At 45.1% G+C, this 16,247-nt stretch overlaps 2 protein-coding genes across 3 annotated transcripts in view; one reads left to right on the top strand and one right to left on the bottom strand.

Annotated features, from left to right (window-relative positions):
• Positions 1-1,957, top strand: part of TECR (trans-2,3-enoyl-CoA reductase) — a 36,060-nt gene extending 34,103 nt beyond the window's left edge. For both annotated transcript variants that reach the window (XM_083431048.1, XM_083431047.1), the window contains one exon: positions 305-1,957. In XM_083431048.1, the coding sequence (XP_083287174.1) occupies positions 305-432 (128 nt within the window). In that variant the 3' untranslated portion in view covers positions 433-1,957. The remainder of the gene's footprint in view (positions 1-304) is intronic.
• A 1,806-nt stretch (positions 1,958-3,763) lies between these two features.
• Positions 3,764-16,043, bottom strand: LOC310673124 (uncharacterized protein). The gene is made up of 10 exons (XM_083431046.1): positions 15,923-16,043; positions 15,424-15,516; positions 14,649-14,783; positions 13,256-13,480; positions 12,728-12,879; positions 11,122-11,228; positions 10,038-10,105; positions 6,518-6,860; positions 4,589-4,757; positions 3,764-3,962 (listed from the first exon to the last, which is right to left on the bottom strand). Exons 1-9 carry the CDS (start codon positions 16,026-16,028, stop codon positions 4,727-4,729), a joined length of 1,260 nt encoding a protein of 419 aa, XP_083287172.1. The 5' UTR covers positions 16,029-16,043; the 3' UTR covers positions 3,764-3,962; positions 4,589-4,726.
• Positions 16,044-16,247: the final 204 nt, after the last annotated feature.

Here is a 16,247-nt window from a genome sequence, read left to right on the forward strand (position 1 = left end):
GCCCCAGCAGTCTTGGATGATGCATGCTCTGACCCTCCAGATGTTGCAGGCCTGCATGATCCCATAACTGTTCTAGATAATGTAGTCCAAGACGGGTATTGCTGTCTCAAAAATCCTATTGTTGTAGAGTGGCTTGAAAGTTCAGCTTGAACGTATCCATGGGGCATGTTTGTTGCCTGTAATTTCCCATCAGCTTGAGTAGTTACTTACGCCAATGTGTGTTTACAGGCGTTTGGGGCATGGAAATTATAGAGATCTGTGTAGATGCCTAATGACATGCAACTTTCTCTTCCCTTGTCAATAGTGGCTCTGTTTTCCTTGGTTGGATTCATCCAAATGACCATCTGGGCAAAGGGGAAACACCGAAGTTACCTGAAGGAGTTCCGGGATTACCCACCACTGCGTTCCCCCATTGTCCCTTTCCTGCTTTGAGCCGGAAGCCTCTGCCTTCTTTTGTCTGGGCCGATAGTTCTGTTTTTGTTTTTTACCTTGTGAGCGAGTGTTATTGGAGTCTAAAATGAGATTTTCTCTTGCTGTCTACACTGTAATCTGAGGGAAGCTGTAGGGATTTCCTTCCTTTTGTAAGTTACTGTCCCTCCCTACAGAATCTTTGACCATATCCCATTCCAAAGCCTTTCTGAGGCTGGGAGCAGCCTTCCCTACCAAGCGCTCATTAAGTCAAAAGCTACAGCGAAGGGAACGATCCAATTTTAAAGAGAACGAAGCAGTGACTGAGCCCTAAGTCTGCAGGAGCAGGTGCCGAAAGCTAAATCTAGGCAGCTGGAGCGTGGCCTAAACGGAATACTTTTTGCTCCACATAGTACTTTAGGAGAGATCTCCTCAGCTCTATGGTTCATCAATACAATTTAGGAGTTAAGTCTCCTAGCTCAGCTTTGTGCATTCTCCTTGACTAAGTGAGCCCTCAAGTGCCAAATACTGGCATAGCATAAATCTTCTGTGCTCTTTCTGGGATGCTTCCCCATTCTAAAAGCTAGTAGTACCTTTCTGAAGGGCATGAGACCGATACAGGTGAGGCTGTCTTCATCTCCAGGCTCTTGGTCAAAAAATAAATGCCAGTTCCTGGAGGCTGATAAGTATGCTCTGAGCAGCCAAATTGTGTTCTTCTCTTCCAATGCAGAGGATGTTAATTCTAGACACACAGGGCAAGTAGCAAGGTGCTATGGGGAAGTGTTTGCAGAAACTGCTGCTATGAAGCAAAGGGGACAGATCAGGTGTGACTGGGGAGCAGCTGTAGCACTTTAGTACCATCTACAGTGCAAGCCAGCACCTCCTTCCTCACCCAATATGCTAAGCATGAACTGTTTAGGATGGTAGGTTTCATCTTGAATAGCTGGCAGAGCCCTGAAATGAGGGTATGAAAAACAAGGCTGCTATATATTTTGTTCTCAGTCATGCTACAATTTTTTCCTGGACTTTAGGCCGACTCCTGTTTGTTTTGTGTAAGTGGTATCAGAGCTGCTTTTGGAACCTTCTGCAAGGGAAAACTATACCTACAGCTGTACTGAAGTTATTTGGGGAGGGGGAATACTTCAATAGCTTGTAGCTATTTGTAGTCCCTAAAGAAGGAAGGAAAGGCTTTTAATTTTACTTTGGGGGAAATTCAACGTTACAGAAATTTTGACAGCCTCCCTGAGAGGAACTTACTTCTCCTTTCCTGTTTAGTCTTAATGTCACTAAGGTTGCAATTCTACGTACGCTTATTTGGAAGCGAGCCCCATTCAACTCAGTGGAACTTACTTCCAAATAAACATGCCTAGGATCAGGTTGAAAGTTTGCAATAGTCTTAGTTTATGCTGCATGTGAGCAGTGAGATACTGGAAACCTGCTAGGCTCCATGGCAGCTGTTAAAATGAGCCACTGACTTGTTATGGTCTGTTTCATATGGAACTATCTTCCTTCTTGGATTTACACAAATAAAACTAATCCATCCCCTGGACTGTAGTTTTTTTCTTTGTAGGGTTAGTTTTTTTCTTTGTAGGGTGTCATGGAATTAAACACAGAAGGAATGGAACCTTGCGTCACCCGCTGGAGGGTTGGGTGCAAGGCAGCCTAGCAAAAAGGAAGAACAGAGCTTCAAATCATATTGGATTATCCTGCCACCAAAGGAGACAAGTTGTTTAAAATCAGAAGCTAACCTTGAAATGGCAACTGCACTCCTACAGCTTGCTAAAATTCAATATAGGTCAAAGGGTTGGAATTATAAATTAACCAATGGAATTTCTAGAAAGTGTATTCACCACTTGGGCATCACATTTAGTAGTTCAGTAGTCACAGTTGGCTTGCCGAGTCAGAAAAAAAATTAGCAATGTGATTTTGGAAGCTCACAAGCATATGGAGCATCCCTGCTTTCTTGCCTCTAGCATCTGTTAACAGGTACCGTTTCAGCAACTGTGGCCAACCAGTGTTCCTGGATCTTCCATGAACATATCTAATCCTTTTTTTAAAAAAAGGTTTCTCAAGCCACACACAAACAGTATATATTTTGATTTAGTATTACTTTACTAAACATTAAACACTATTTGAGATTAAGGTGAAAATATGCAAGTATTTTCTCAAATTAGGGCAAAGTGCATTTTGTCTAGTGACACAAGGACACTAGAAACAGGATTTTATGAGAGAAACAAGTTTGTACTCTTTAAATTCTGAGCTACTTGGAAAAGAGTTGTATTTTGAAAGCTTATTACAATTTAGAACTCCCGAAGTGTTGTTTCAGCAGCAACAACAAAAAAGTTGAGAACTTGTTCACAATTCTGTTTGCTAAATCTACACAAAGATACCAGAGGGCAAATGCTTCCTGCTGTAGATTCCTGCACTAAGCAGGTGGCATTGGAAGTGTGGCTTTTGGGGCAGTCATCTTTCTCATTTCCCCGATGAGGGTCATAAGCTGCAGTTATAAGATGCCTGTGGTCCTACAGAAGTTTGTTGGACAACAGGTAGGAATTACTGGAGTCTGGCAACATTTGGAGGATTACAGATTTCCCACCTGCACTTCAGCTGAGCCAGAGGAAACTCTATCCACATTTCAACCAGAACCTATTATAGCCTGAACCGTAACTTGGTGACTCCCAGTTGCCCTGGACTTCAACTCCCAGCAGACAGCATGGCAAATGGCTGGGGATAGTTGTAGTTCAAAACATTTGGAGTGCAGCAGCTGGCTGGGGAAAGTTTGATACAGTATCGGTGCCACAAAGTCTGACTTCTCTAGGTTGGCGTGGGACCTACCAGCTCCTCCCAGGTGTAGGTAAATTCACACCCTGCCCCACAGATACTGGCTCCCTTTGATCCCTGCCCACCTCCTGTCACACTGGAGGAGCAGTAGCTCTTTATGACTGTATGTAGAACAAGACACCTAAAAGAAGTTGTCATTACTAGGCAAAAATAAACAAGGTTTATGCAGTGGAGACCTACCCCCCACAACTGCATTCAGGAGTGACAAGTGAAAACGGCTGTGTGCACAGTCAAGACTGGCAGCTAAAACATGTAATGGTTGGCATTTTGTCTTTGTCTGTCTGTCTCTCTGTGCTTTAATACAATACTAGTTAATACTTCCAGCAACCCACAAAAGAGACATTACCACCCCTTCCTTTAAAATAGCAACTACAGAAGAGACTTAAGGGGCAGGGGTGGGGATTTTTTATATAAGAGAGGCTTCTTGAAGGCTAAGAAGTCTTCATTGGCTCTAAATGTTCAACTGCTATCCATGGCATCTCAGGAACTGCACAGTGATTGTTTTAGACAGAACCACAGGATAACGTCTTTATTGTTTTCAACATAACAGACCTAGTGGATTCTGCAAGCCTCTTGTTGAAGGAGCCAGGAGGCACACCAAAGCCAGCTAGGATGCTGATGCCGCCGCTGCCGCTTTTGCCTTTTGTTCAATGCGCTTCTTCCGAGCCAACAAACGCCTCTCCCGTTCAAATTCTTTCATGCGCATGACATAGCTACAGGAAAGCACACAAGTGCAGGTCAGGTCAGAGCAACCGATACTTCTCCCCCCCCCCCCCCAAAAAAAACCCCATCCTCGCATTCTGTGGTTTCCAGGCCAAAAGATACTAGCTGGCTTGAATTCCTCATAAAAGTTCTCTCCCTCCCCCCATTTGAACATTCTTATATTCTGCAGAGACATCTGTAGCATGTATATGGATATCTACCTAATGCACCTTTCCCCAAGTCGTCATCTGCTGATATGGGATCAGTGAGATACCCTACATTCTGCTTACCTTTCCTATCAGGAGAGAATACTGTCAAAAATATTTGCCAGTTTAGAAGTCTCTTGAACCTGGAAAGACTTGTATAAAGACTGGTGAGATGCTTTGAGTGAAGGACTCAAAAAGCCAAATCAAAGCTCACTCAGCATTAAGGAAGAATAACAGATCGGTATATAAGATTTCACCCTACCCACACCACTGAAGGGGTTGTTACACAATAACTTCCCCTGCCCATATGCTACCTGTTAGTCTTGCTAAATTCTTATGGTGGACAGAGAAAAAGTGATACAGGAGTGTTAGCAACAAGTTAACTTGGAAGGCTGATTTACAGGAAGAAGGGAGGCATAGCTCTGACTTACTCCAGGTGCTCACAGTAATCCCAGTCATGACGCTCGTGTTTGCACGCAAAGATATTTGGAAATTTGTCACGTTTGCACTTCGCCCACTTAAGGAAGTAGTGTGCACAATAGTCTCGCATGTCAAGAGGAAGCTGAGCTTCATTCATCTGCTGCTCTGTTGCTATCATCACTGCATGGGAAAATGGAAAGGGATAAAATGAGGTCAGGATCCAGGCAGGGTCAACCTGATCAACTGTCATCAACTCGTTTGAAACCTCTGTAGTGGCTTATGGCCTTTGGAAACCTGATCTGCAAATTAGATTAGCTATTAAAGTTGATAGACCATTCCAGTGTAAATCCAAGTGCTACATCCTCACAGTAATCGCTAGTCAACACCAGTGAAAGAATTCAGAGCTGTGCCTTAAATTTTAATTAAGCATATTTTAAACAAATGCATGACCTTTCTGTAGAGACAACACAGTCACCCTCAAATCAGACATCTCAAGGACCAGGCGCAGCTCGCACACTAGCTCTAACTGTACGAATGCACTCTGGCCACTGCAGAAACCTGAACATCCGTGCTCGGGGCTGAGCCCAAATTGCAAAGCTGTGACTTCAGGAGAAGTGTCACCACATTCAACAAAGGCTGAATCCCTATTGTCTGGTCTGCCTTCTAACCGACCAAGAGCACCTCTGCCTTGTTGGGATTAACTTTCAATTTGTTCACTTTCATCCAATCCATTACTAATGACAGATGGTAGTTTTGAACCAAAGAAGCTTCCCTGGATTTAGCTGAAAAGGAGAAATAGAGCTGAGTGTCATCAGCATGCTGCAGACACCAAACCCCGAAACTCTATAGACAAACTCTCCCAGCAGTTTCATATAATTGTTAAATAGCATGGGAGACAGAACAGAACCCAAGGGGCACCACAGGCCTGCAGCTAATGCGTGGAACTGAGGTCCCCCAACACCAACTTCTGGGTTCACCCCTCCAGGAATGAACAGTCCTATCCCAGCAAAGCGGCCCAGAAGGGTATCAGGGATCTAGCACACACGTGGTACCCCTCACATTTCTCACGTCCACATCCTCAGGAGGCTGTACAAAATGAAAAGTATCCATTAACACTGAACAAGCAGGGGCCAAAGTTATACCCACCGGGCCTGCTATCAACTATAGCATCCTAAGTCAGAAGGATCTAAGCAATTTCGTAAGCAAAGCTTTTTTTATTTCTTATTCCGGGAGGCAAACATGCCCCCTTCATTTTCATCCTCGCAACCACCCTGGAGGTAGGCACTAGCCCGGGATCATCCGGCGAGCTTCACAGCCACCTCTGGATTATTACTATATTTTACAGTTGTGCAACACCTTTCAACCCAAAGCATTTTTACACAATGCCCTGTAATGGATATCTCTGCGAAAGTGTTCTCATGCAAGAGTGAGAAAAGGAAGGATTTAAACCTGGCATAGGCAAACTCCGGCCCTCCAGATGTTTGCGACTACAATTCCCATCATCCCTAGCTAACAGCACCAGTGGCCAGGGATGACGGGAATTGTAGTCCCAAACATCTGGAGGGCCGGAGTTTAAACCATGGCAACGCGACAAACAGCTGTCCTTAAATAACACTGCCTCAAACGTGGCTCTCCGGCAATGCTGGCAGATAAGCAGAGAGAGCCCAGCTCGGGAAAGGGTGTCTGTGTCCAGCGTCACTCCGGATCTTCTGCCGCCCGAGGCGGTCGCCTCCCCTTGGCTCCTGGGCCGGCCCTCGCACCCCCACCCACCCCCGGGAGAGAGAACCTACCTCGCAGTGCGGTGGCGAGGCCTGCCTGGGGGGCCAGGCTGGGCTTGAGGGCTGCCCCAGGCGAAGGCTCCGGGAAGAGGCGGAGCCAAGCGCTGGGTGACCTTCGCCTTCCCCGTCTCCTTCCCTCCCTCCCCGCTCAGCTCGGCTCACCGCGTTCCTTGCGCTCCTCGGGGAAGCCGAAGTGGGGGTCGAAGGTGGGCATCTTGTCCGGGTCCGGCTCCACCTCCGCGTCCCATAAATACCGCCGAGCCAGATGAGCCCCCATCTTGGCCGCCTCCAACCCGCCTCCTGAGGTTGCTCTTGCTATTTCCTGCCCCGCCTTTCCACCATTCCGGAAGCGGAAGTAAACCCCCCTTTAAAAAAAGGCTTCCGGTAACAAATGCATGCCGCTGTCGCAGAGCTACGAAACGTTTAGAGAGAAGCATCGTCTCTGATGATGCCCTTTCCTGGTTCCGCGTGAGACGCCATTTTAAAATATTCCTGGGCAGCTGACCTGAAAAATAAATGGAGAAAAACCACACTTTTAAAACGTGGCTGTTGCTGGACACCAGTATGCTGTCCAGTGAATGAATGATGTACCACGAAAGAGGGTGGTTTTATTTCTCTTCTAAACTTATTTCTTGCTAGCGTGTGGAACTTTTAAAAAAAATGGTTTTCCAACATCCGCCTCGCTATTGCACATCCCAATGCAGAAAACGCCGCACATTACCGCCATATTGCAGGAATTGCAAGCTGTGGCTTGGAGATGGGAGCCCTCCCAAGTGACTATTGCAAACTGAGGGTTTTGCGAAAGTCTAGTTTGCAACAACCGTATAATGGAGTCCAGTGGTTACACTTCTACTGTAGATTGGGAATTGGGCTGAAGCTAGAATTCCAAGGCATGTGGTGCTGAGGTTTTTTCTTTTTTAATCTTTGTGGCAGACATAGTATGCCCCTCCCCCGTGTAAAATGGCGATCCCAAATAAAAAAATAACTGGAGACTTATATATACATGTCTAATTTTTTTCTAGCTCTACAGCCATTACAGTGGGAAGAGTAGCCAAAACGCATGGCTCTGCTTTTAACATTTTCAGCTGGGAGTATATTGTGCTGCAAAATGTGGAACTTAACACCTTAGATTTAAAAAAGTAGTTTTGGAACTGTAGTCATTTTAACATGTATTATAATTAACTCAGTGCAACACAGCAAACACCTCAGCAATGCCATCCATTACTTTTGTCCTCACACTGCAGTAGGGCTGGGAAAGCAGTAAACAATCCTGGAAGTGTAGTTCACTGTTATATTCCCAATGCAGTTTGAAGGATTTTGCTGATAAGAGTACAGTAGCATATAGCAGCTCTGCAATGTAGTCCAATGTTAACATTGTAGGACAGAGGTGAGGTTGGAATCCAGTTTGGATTTGAAGGGGGAATCCCTTGTGCCTCTCAGTTTGCAGCAAAAGTCATTTTACTTTTAATGGGGGGGGGGGGGGGCAGACCTCCTCCCAGCAGGTCAATCACACCATTGCACACTGATGCAATGTGTGCAGGCTGGCTGCATTTTTAAATGTTCAAAACATTTTTTTTAAAATGCATGAAGTTAGAGTAGGGGCTTATGTCTTTGATGCTAACTTTTCTTTAATCTACCTCAGCCACAAGCTCTGTATACAGGAGCCCTGCTTGTATACTCTTAGATAGTGCTACACTAGGAGTTACCAACACAGTACTGGCACGCTCAGTGTCTACTGAGACATTTCCTGATACTCACAGGGTCCCCTCCCCCAGCTGAAATTTGACTTGAATGAATAGATTGAATCAGTAGGCTGAAGGGCTGAAAATTGATTTGAAGGAATCTGTTAGAATAGATTGTTGAGTGTGCTTGGGTGTCTTGTGTACCCATCAGTTCAAAGAGGCTGGTGATCCCTGTAAGCAGTTCTAAAAAAGACTCCAAAAACTCAGATTTTCCCCATTGTGATTTTTAATTTTGACATCAAACTCTGAACATAATGCTCAAAATAAGTGAGACACACTCCTAGATATAGGTTATATAGGACATCAAAGACTTTAAGAAAGAGTTGATACCTCGGATTAGCATCACAGCTGCTTCAGACATTGTTATAATGCTGCCAGTTATGCACTAGATTAAAAGGACCACTTACATGTCTTTTGGATTACCTATTCTAATGTGGGCTAGAACAAACTCCTGGGACTATCTCCAGGTAGGTGCTTACTTGAGTGATCAATTGGGAGGAGTGCTTCAGCGAGGCTTTGTGGGTGGTTTTGCTATTTTTAGGAATAAGAATTTTGAGTGGAAAGTATTCCACAAATTTGCAGATTAACACAAATTGGATGGGATTTGTGGGGTACAAATTGGAAGATAAGGTTAGAGCCCAATGGCCCCGAAATAAAGTGGGAAAGCACTCACTTAGAAACTGTACTGTTGAAAAGGTCCTGAGGATTATAAACAACAATAAGGAATTCTACATACAGTACCACTTTAACACCATGGCTTCCCCCAAAGAATACTGGGAACCGTAGTTTGTTAAGGGTGAAGAGATTAATTAGGAGTTTCCAGCAAGTTTAACAAACTACAGCTCCCATACTTCTCTGGGGAGTGGTAAATGAGTGCTATGGTGTGGATGTGACCACAAGAACTGCAATTGCTATTATACATTTAGTAAGTCCATCCCTGGTGCTTTTACCCATATGCTAGCAAGGTAGCAGGTAGGACCCTGAAAAGAACAATAGGTAGAACAGGGAAAGCTATCTTCTCAGGAAGGGATGATATAAAGCAGACTGAACAGTTTGTTTGTGAAAGACATAACTGCAGACTAAGCCTGTGTTCACGCTCCCGTTTATGGTGCACTCACTGCATTTCCAGTGCTAAGTTACCGGTATTTATCTGTGTTCATCTAACATTATCCACGTGCTTATGTTTCCTGTACTTTCTTACCAGAGGAGGGATTCACCTAAGGGTCTTGTCAGTGGAAGCCCTGTGCAAGGACTTCCATGTGTGCAATGGGGTTTCCCCATCTCCCCTCTTGTGCCCTTCTGATATTGGCTCTGGGAGTTGGGCGAACCCTCAGAACAGCACTCCAATCAGTGTGAAGCTGGTTTAGGAAACAATGCTTCAAACTGTAACAAAGTACAAGATACATATGCATGTTGGATAAAATCGTGTTAAAATGGATTTAAAACCCAGCACTGGAAATGAAGTGAGTGCCGCAGTAAATGGGATGGCGAACACATCCTAATGTGTTGTTTCTTAAATCAGCTTCATCCCAGTTGGATGCTTTTAGTCACTCCTAATTCATCTGCAGCCAAGGTGGGAACACCTTTGCATAGTGTTAAGGTAACCCTGCTGTGGAACACCCTAACTGGGCTTGCAACCATTTTCATTTGATGGGTTAGCCAAGAGTTCCATGTATTTGGACAATGGTTGGAGGTGGCTGTTACCCAAAGACATCTAGACAACACATGCCACACTAATGATGGTCCCAAACATCCACAAAGCTTTGGTCATTTAGGGAATATCCAGCTATATTTAAGAGATGAGAACTCCTTGAAGCTTGTGTCAAGGATCCCATATAGAAAGATTTCCTTCATTTTTTTCTTTTTTTAGCAATTGCAACCTGTTGGCTTCTCACAGACAAAGTGGACTTTTAAATTACAATCAATGTCATTCCAATTACCCTCCTTATAAAGGACAGCACAATTTTCCACACCATTATTATTGTTGGGCTCTCCTTTCCTCCAGAACCTGTAACAGAGAAGCACAGTTAGTACAGAATTGTGAAATCACTGCAGAAAAGACTTGCTGAATTATGTGGATGCCTTCTACATTTGTAGGGAACCAAAGTTGGGGACCGCCTGATCACAAATCACACCTCGTTGTGCTCTGGAGAGCAAATATACTATACAAAGCTGGTCAAAAAGGGAGGGATGACATGGGAGAGTGAAAAAACAGGAGGAGGGGTAATGCCTCAAAGTGGCAGTGAACGATAACCATGTACAGTGGTACCTTGGGTTAAGAACTTAATTCGTTCTGGAGGTCCGTTCTTAATCTGAAACTGCAGCTCTTTCAGACTTCCTTTCGTGCCATATTTCAGCTTCACACTTGAAAGCTCTGTGTCTGAGCAGGGGGGAGGGGTGTCAGTCTCAGGGACAACCCACGTTTTACCTCTGAATTGGGGCAAACGGCAAACTGATAAAAACCCGCTTGCTGTTTGCTCCAATTCAGCGGTAAAATGTGGGTTTCCTCAGGGAAAGCGCCAGAACAAAGAACAAACAAGCAAGACATTTGGACCCAGAGCTTTATAGCCCAGACCTGTGCCTAGAAACACAGCACAAAAGCCTGGATGAGCCCTGTATCTAGGAAAGCAGCTAGAATAGTTGATTCAGCTGCTTGAGCAGCTCCACTAGATCAAGTCAAGGGATTGAATCCTATGGAAGGAGCGTAACAGAAAGAAAGTTTCTTTCCTCTCCATCCTTCTGCCTCCCAGAAAAGCTTCTCCAGAGTAATAAACAATGTGGGATGTTGCTCTGGCCAGGGTTATGCAATCCTCTCTTCCCACAACAGTCCCCTGAGCTGCATTCCACATTGTTATTCCCCCGCCCCACACTCCATGACCCCCTTGAGAAGCTTTCAGGGGAGCAGGAGGCTGCAGGGTAAAAGAGGAATGGCTATGTGGCTCCTGGGAATTCCCGACACTGTTCTGCCCCCTGCCTTTTCCCTGTTAGGGGTCCAGAAAGAAGAGCTAGGTATCATCCACATACCTTTCTGTTGGTGCTGTTCCATCAACCCACTGCCACGCTCCCTCGTTCACTGCATCACTTATGCCAATCCAGACCGAGGTGAGCTTTATTTTTGTAACCACAAAATTCTAGGAAGAAAAACATGTAGCACCTTCACAAATGCTGTAGCACATTAAATCCATAGTCTGCCTAGCTGCAATATGTTGCTGTGATAAAAATGCATTCAGGAGATTGGCCTGAATGATTGCTCAAGAATTCCGCCACCCCAATCTTGTCACTCGGTCATGGGTTCGAGCCCCTCGTTGGGCGAAAAGATTCCTGTATTGCAGGGGGTTGGACTTGATGATTCTAGTGGTCCATTTCAAGTCTAAATTTCTATGATTCTATGCCTATACTTGCATATTCCTGTTTGTTCTAAGGATTGTCACTGATGGCCCGAGGGTCTCCTCAACATGACCAGTTTACTGAGCATTCATGATTTACTTGCACACAGCTTACATGGAGATTAGGCTATGTCTAGTCTTTATTCAGCATTTATTCTGGTTTGTAGGGCCTACACATTCTCTCTGAGAACTACAAAAGCCTGTTTTTTCTTGCACTAGGGTGGATTTGTTGCACTAGGGTGACAAAGGACTTTAATCAACCGTAGTGGTGCACACCTAAATTTCTGGTGTACACTTGAATCTCTCCCACAAAATAGGGACCATCTGGAGGCACCCTGAATGGCTGGCCTTTTGCCTCCATTTCTGCGCCCTGCGGAGGATGATGCTATCAATTTGTGGGTGGGTAGGGGAGAGAAACATCTATGTGGCCTTAGGCTACTTGGAGGGAAGGAGGGATATAAACAGATAGCAGTAAACAGATAGTGTCAGGAGTGCATGCAGGAGCCAGGCCCTCTGACCAGTAGGGCTTCACAAGACTGGGGCCTTCCTAAGTTTGTTCTGGAGAGGCAAGGTGCGGCCGCACAGGTGAGGCCGCTTGGTAACTCACTGCACCTGGTCGCAAGAGCCAGGAAGGGATATAAGGTCAGCATTTCCCTTTGGCTCTTTGCCACAGCAACTTGGTTCCTGCCTTGCTGTGTTTGGTTTCTTGCTTCCTGATCCTTGGACCTCAGCTTCTTGACTCCCTGTTTCCTGATCTTCGGACCTCGGCTTCTTGACTCCTTGCTTCTCGACCCTCGAACCCTTGACTTTGTGACTCCCTGCTTCCTGACCCTCGGACCCCTGGTTTCTGGACTCTCATTCCTGCTCCCACCCCGCCATCTTGCCTCCGGTCCTGACGTCCTCCGCCAGGACTTTGACCCATAGACTGGACCGTGACAGACAGAATAAGTGCAAGACCTGTAAAACCTGCCCACTCAGAACTTATATATGTATGACAATACGTTAGCTGATTTTAAAAATTAAAAATGAATTACCAGAGTGGTGATGTATTTGCTTAGGTTTCCCTATCCTCTTCTCTACCCATATATTGCCTAGGTACAGGAAAGCAACAGCTAGGAACTGGAAGCTGCTTGAATTCTTAGGAAAATCTGGTTTGGATAGAGTATAATTACAGGGCCAAGCAAAAGACAGTTTTATGAATGAACAGAGCAAATGCGCCTTATGACCAAAGGTGCTGCTCAGACCTGCTCATGCTTGCTGTTAATAATGACCAGGTGGGAACTGATAGTAATGCAGAATTTTCTGGCATCTTCCCATTGTTTTTCGTCTTCTGAGTAGTAGTAGCAACTTCCTAGAAACTCATGCCAGGATAAAGGGTCAGTCCTCCTGCAGATTTCTGAAAGAGGGAAAAGTTTTATATGGAAACTATCAATAATAATAGTGGCAGTAAAGGGAAGAATGATTAACTGGAGTGCAAGCTGAACTGTAGCAGAACAGAAACAGTTCTGATTGCAACAAAGATAGGATGTCTCTTTATACATCGCTATTTGGGATTAGAACCACTAAGATGGCAAGAGACAGCTCAGGGTTAGGAATTGTCATAATGTGGTCTAAAACATGGAGGTTGGGACGTTCCCCCCCTCTACTATCCCTGCATGGAGCCCCAGTTTGTCAAATAGATTTGACCAGAGGTTTCCATGGATAAATTCTGTTCAATGATGCTTTTTGCTTTTCTATATCAGTTGCTTACATCTTGTTCCTCTCGCACATACCTCTATTTTCCAATGCATTTATTTTTCCATCCAATTTAGATATTTGTTCCTCCACTCTTCTATCCGTTTCTTCACTCCTCTTGTAATTACGTTCTTCTAAAGCTTTAAGTTCTTTCAGAAAAGTGGTCTTCAATTTGTCAGCTGTTAGAGGGATGATTGAAACATCACAGCTTTTCTGTTGGCAGCTGGTATTCAGCTTCCCAAGCTCAGAGAAGATGGCGGCATCTAGAAGGGCAAGAGATGGGCATCATTTCATGAGCCACCCTGGAGCCCCACCCCATTGTTGCTGTTCCCTCCAGAGGCAGGTCTTCAGTCAGACATTTTATGGGGAAGGAACCTAAGCATACAGGGAAGGGATCGTTACAGAAGAACAGGAATGCAAAGCCAATATGTGTAAAGTTATTTAACATTACAGTGGTACCTCGGGTTACGAGCTTAATTCATTCCTGAGGTCTGTTCTTAACCTGAAACCGTTCTTAACCTGAGGTCCCACTTTAGCTAAGGGGGCCTCCCTCTGCTGCCACACCGCCGCCACCACGTAATTTCTGTTCTCATCCTGGGGCAAAGTTCTTAAACCGAGGTACTACTTCCAGGTTAGCGGAGTTTGTAACCCAAAGTGTTACAAACACCTGAGGTGTTTGTAACCTGAGGTACCACTGTATTAAATACCAATAAAATGAAATGTAATTTCATATTTTAGAGAGAGAAAAATATGGGTCAGTTACCCCAGTGCCTTTGCATTCACAGGCCAGTTTACGTCTTCCCAGTTCACTTCTTCCTGAACATTTAAGTAGCATACTGCATGCATGGCCTTCCTTATAACTTATGTAGTAAAAATACTAGATGCTTCTTTTCAAATGAAAGCTAAATATTCAAGGTGGGGAGCTAGAATATATGTGAAGAGCCCAGCCCTGCCCACGCTGCTCGCCCTATAGCCACAGCCTGTGACAGAATACAGGGGATTCAGTCAGGAATTCCCCATTTCCCTCTGTTGGTCATACTCTCTGACTTGGGAGTGGGACTGCTGGGTTCTGTGAGGCACAGAGCCCCTCCAATGGTACTGTGACTGGCCTTGCACTTACCAAGGCTCAGCCAAAGGGACTGACCTACCCCCCCCCCAACTTTCCAGTGTAATTACTGAGATCTGAAACTTGCGAAGACGACAGTCTTGGGAGATGCCAGCCAAACCACAGAGAGACATGAAGCTCATTTGTTTGTACGCAGCCCTTCCTTTCCTTCCTTGCAGCAGCACCACGGTACACCATATACGTGTACATATAAATCTTCTTTCCCTTTTGAGTCCCAGTCCCTCACTGCTTTCATCTCTTGAAGCTGGGGTGCTCCACAGTGTGTCTTGACACACATGAACACCCCTCCTACTTCTTGCACTCACGCTGTACAAGGAGAATGATGCCGATCAGGAGACCCACAAGAGCCAGGAGCAGAACCAGGCAGTTTCTCCAATAGCCTTTCCATTGGGCTGGAGTTAAGGTCCATCGGGCTAGAGTTAAGGTGCATTGAGCTGTGGCTGGGTGGAGAGAGAGAAAGAGGGAGGGAGAGATTTGAAACAGCTCAGAATGGCAACTTCAGGAAAAAAGAGAAACCAATAGCAAGCAGGCTGCTGCTGCTGCTGCCATGGTGAGGCATTGCCAGTGTAAGGGTGCCGCAAAGGCATTCAGGATAGCATGCTGGAACTGTGGAGAAGCTGGGGTAATTGTAAGGGTGATATAAGCTATGCTGTGGATACAAAAAAGCCATGGCCTGAGTGATTGTCTGCAATATGTTAACCAGTAGGGTTGCCATACGTCCGGAATTTCACAGACATATCTGGAATACTGCAACCGGAAGCAGTGTCCCGGTGGAAATCAGCAAAACGTCTAGGAAAATCCAGAAGTATGGCAACCCATGTCAGCAGTGTTGTCATATTTATTTGCAATTTTGCAAAAAAAGAAGAAGTTAGTGTCCGAATTTTCACTTTTTGAAATATGGCAACCCTATTAACCATGGCTTATAAACTATGGTTAGCTATAATTAACAAGGCCACCGTTACAAGGCCACAGTGTGGCAACTGTAATGTACGCATAGCTGCCATCCCAGTCTTCCCTTATGCATAATAGCCAACAGAGGGCAGCAACCCTGAAGCAAGCAAGGGTCCGTTCTTCTCATACCTGGTGGTTCAGGCAGTGCCTTTGGCTCCTCCATTTCCTGAGGCACCGAGATGCTGTCATAGTCGCTCTCTTTGTCAAAGTCTTCATATTCGTCTAGACAGGGGGGTGGACAGAGTTAACTTTTGGAATGTACCAATACAGAGATCAACCGGAGCTGGTACACTCCTCTTCCCAGTTGTAGCAGGTGAGCTCTGCTTCCCACAATCTTGTGGGGTTTTTTTTGCTGCTCTTGAATCTGAGTCCACACCTATTTCTTCTTCGCCCCTACACTCATGCTTCAGAAGGTGGGCTGTCGCTTCCCCCCACCCCAAAACACATCCCAAGTGTATCTAATTAACTTTAGTCCAGCACCTTATGCTTTAAAGCAAACCTCAACTGTCCATTTGCTAAGCTTGAGACGCTTCTATCCCAGAAGGCATGGGTGGGTGGAAGGAGTAACTTCATAATATATAGCACCTCTCTTGCTCCCCTGCTGACCATATTTTAGCAAAAAAAATACCTTCTACAATTCCAGCTTTCCTTACGGGTTGTTGGGGTAGGGGACGGCAAGACCCATACAGCTGGAGATCTTCTCCTCTGCTTGATACTCCTGTGTCATCATACATGGTCTACACTGAAGAAAGTGAGATGCTCACTTGAAATACAAATCTTCCTCCTGCTCTCAGGTTTCATTTCATCTATTTTCTTTGGTTTCTCTTCCTTTTAAAATGGTTTGTGGCAGATTCAATATCTTGGTATATAAGGGAACATCAGCTGTGTTTGGGTTACACCTGAGCAAAATTAGTGAGAGTTAATTTTCTATTTTTATTAATAAACATACTTCT

This window comes from Podarcis tiliguerta (genome assembly GCF_965153285.1).
Source record: "Podarcis tiliguerta genome assembly, chromosome: 2".
Taxonomy (NCBI): Eukaryota; Metazoa; Chordata; class Lepidosauria; order Squamata; family Lacertidae; genus Podarcis; species Podarcis tiliguerta.

Bases quoted from the DNA above. Each gene is read 5' to 3' on its own strand.
- LOC310673124 (XM_083431046.1), bottom strand. From the start codon at position 16,028: ATGTATGATGACACAGGAGTATCAAGCAGAGGAGAAGATCTCCAGCTG. The intron at 15,517-15,922 runs GTATTTTTTTTG...CCCCCTGTCTAG, and splicing joins GAAAGCTGGAATTGTAGAAG to ACGAATATGAAGACTTTGAC. The intron at 10,106-11,121 runs GTATGTGGATGA...TCTCTGTTACAG, and splicing joins GGAACAGCACCAACAGAAAG to GTTCTGGAGGAAAGGAGAGC.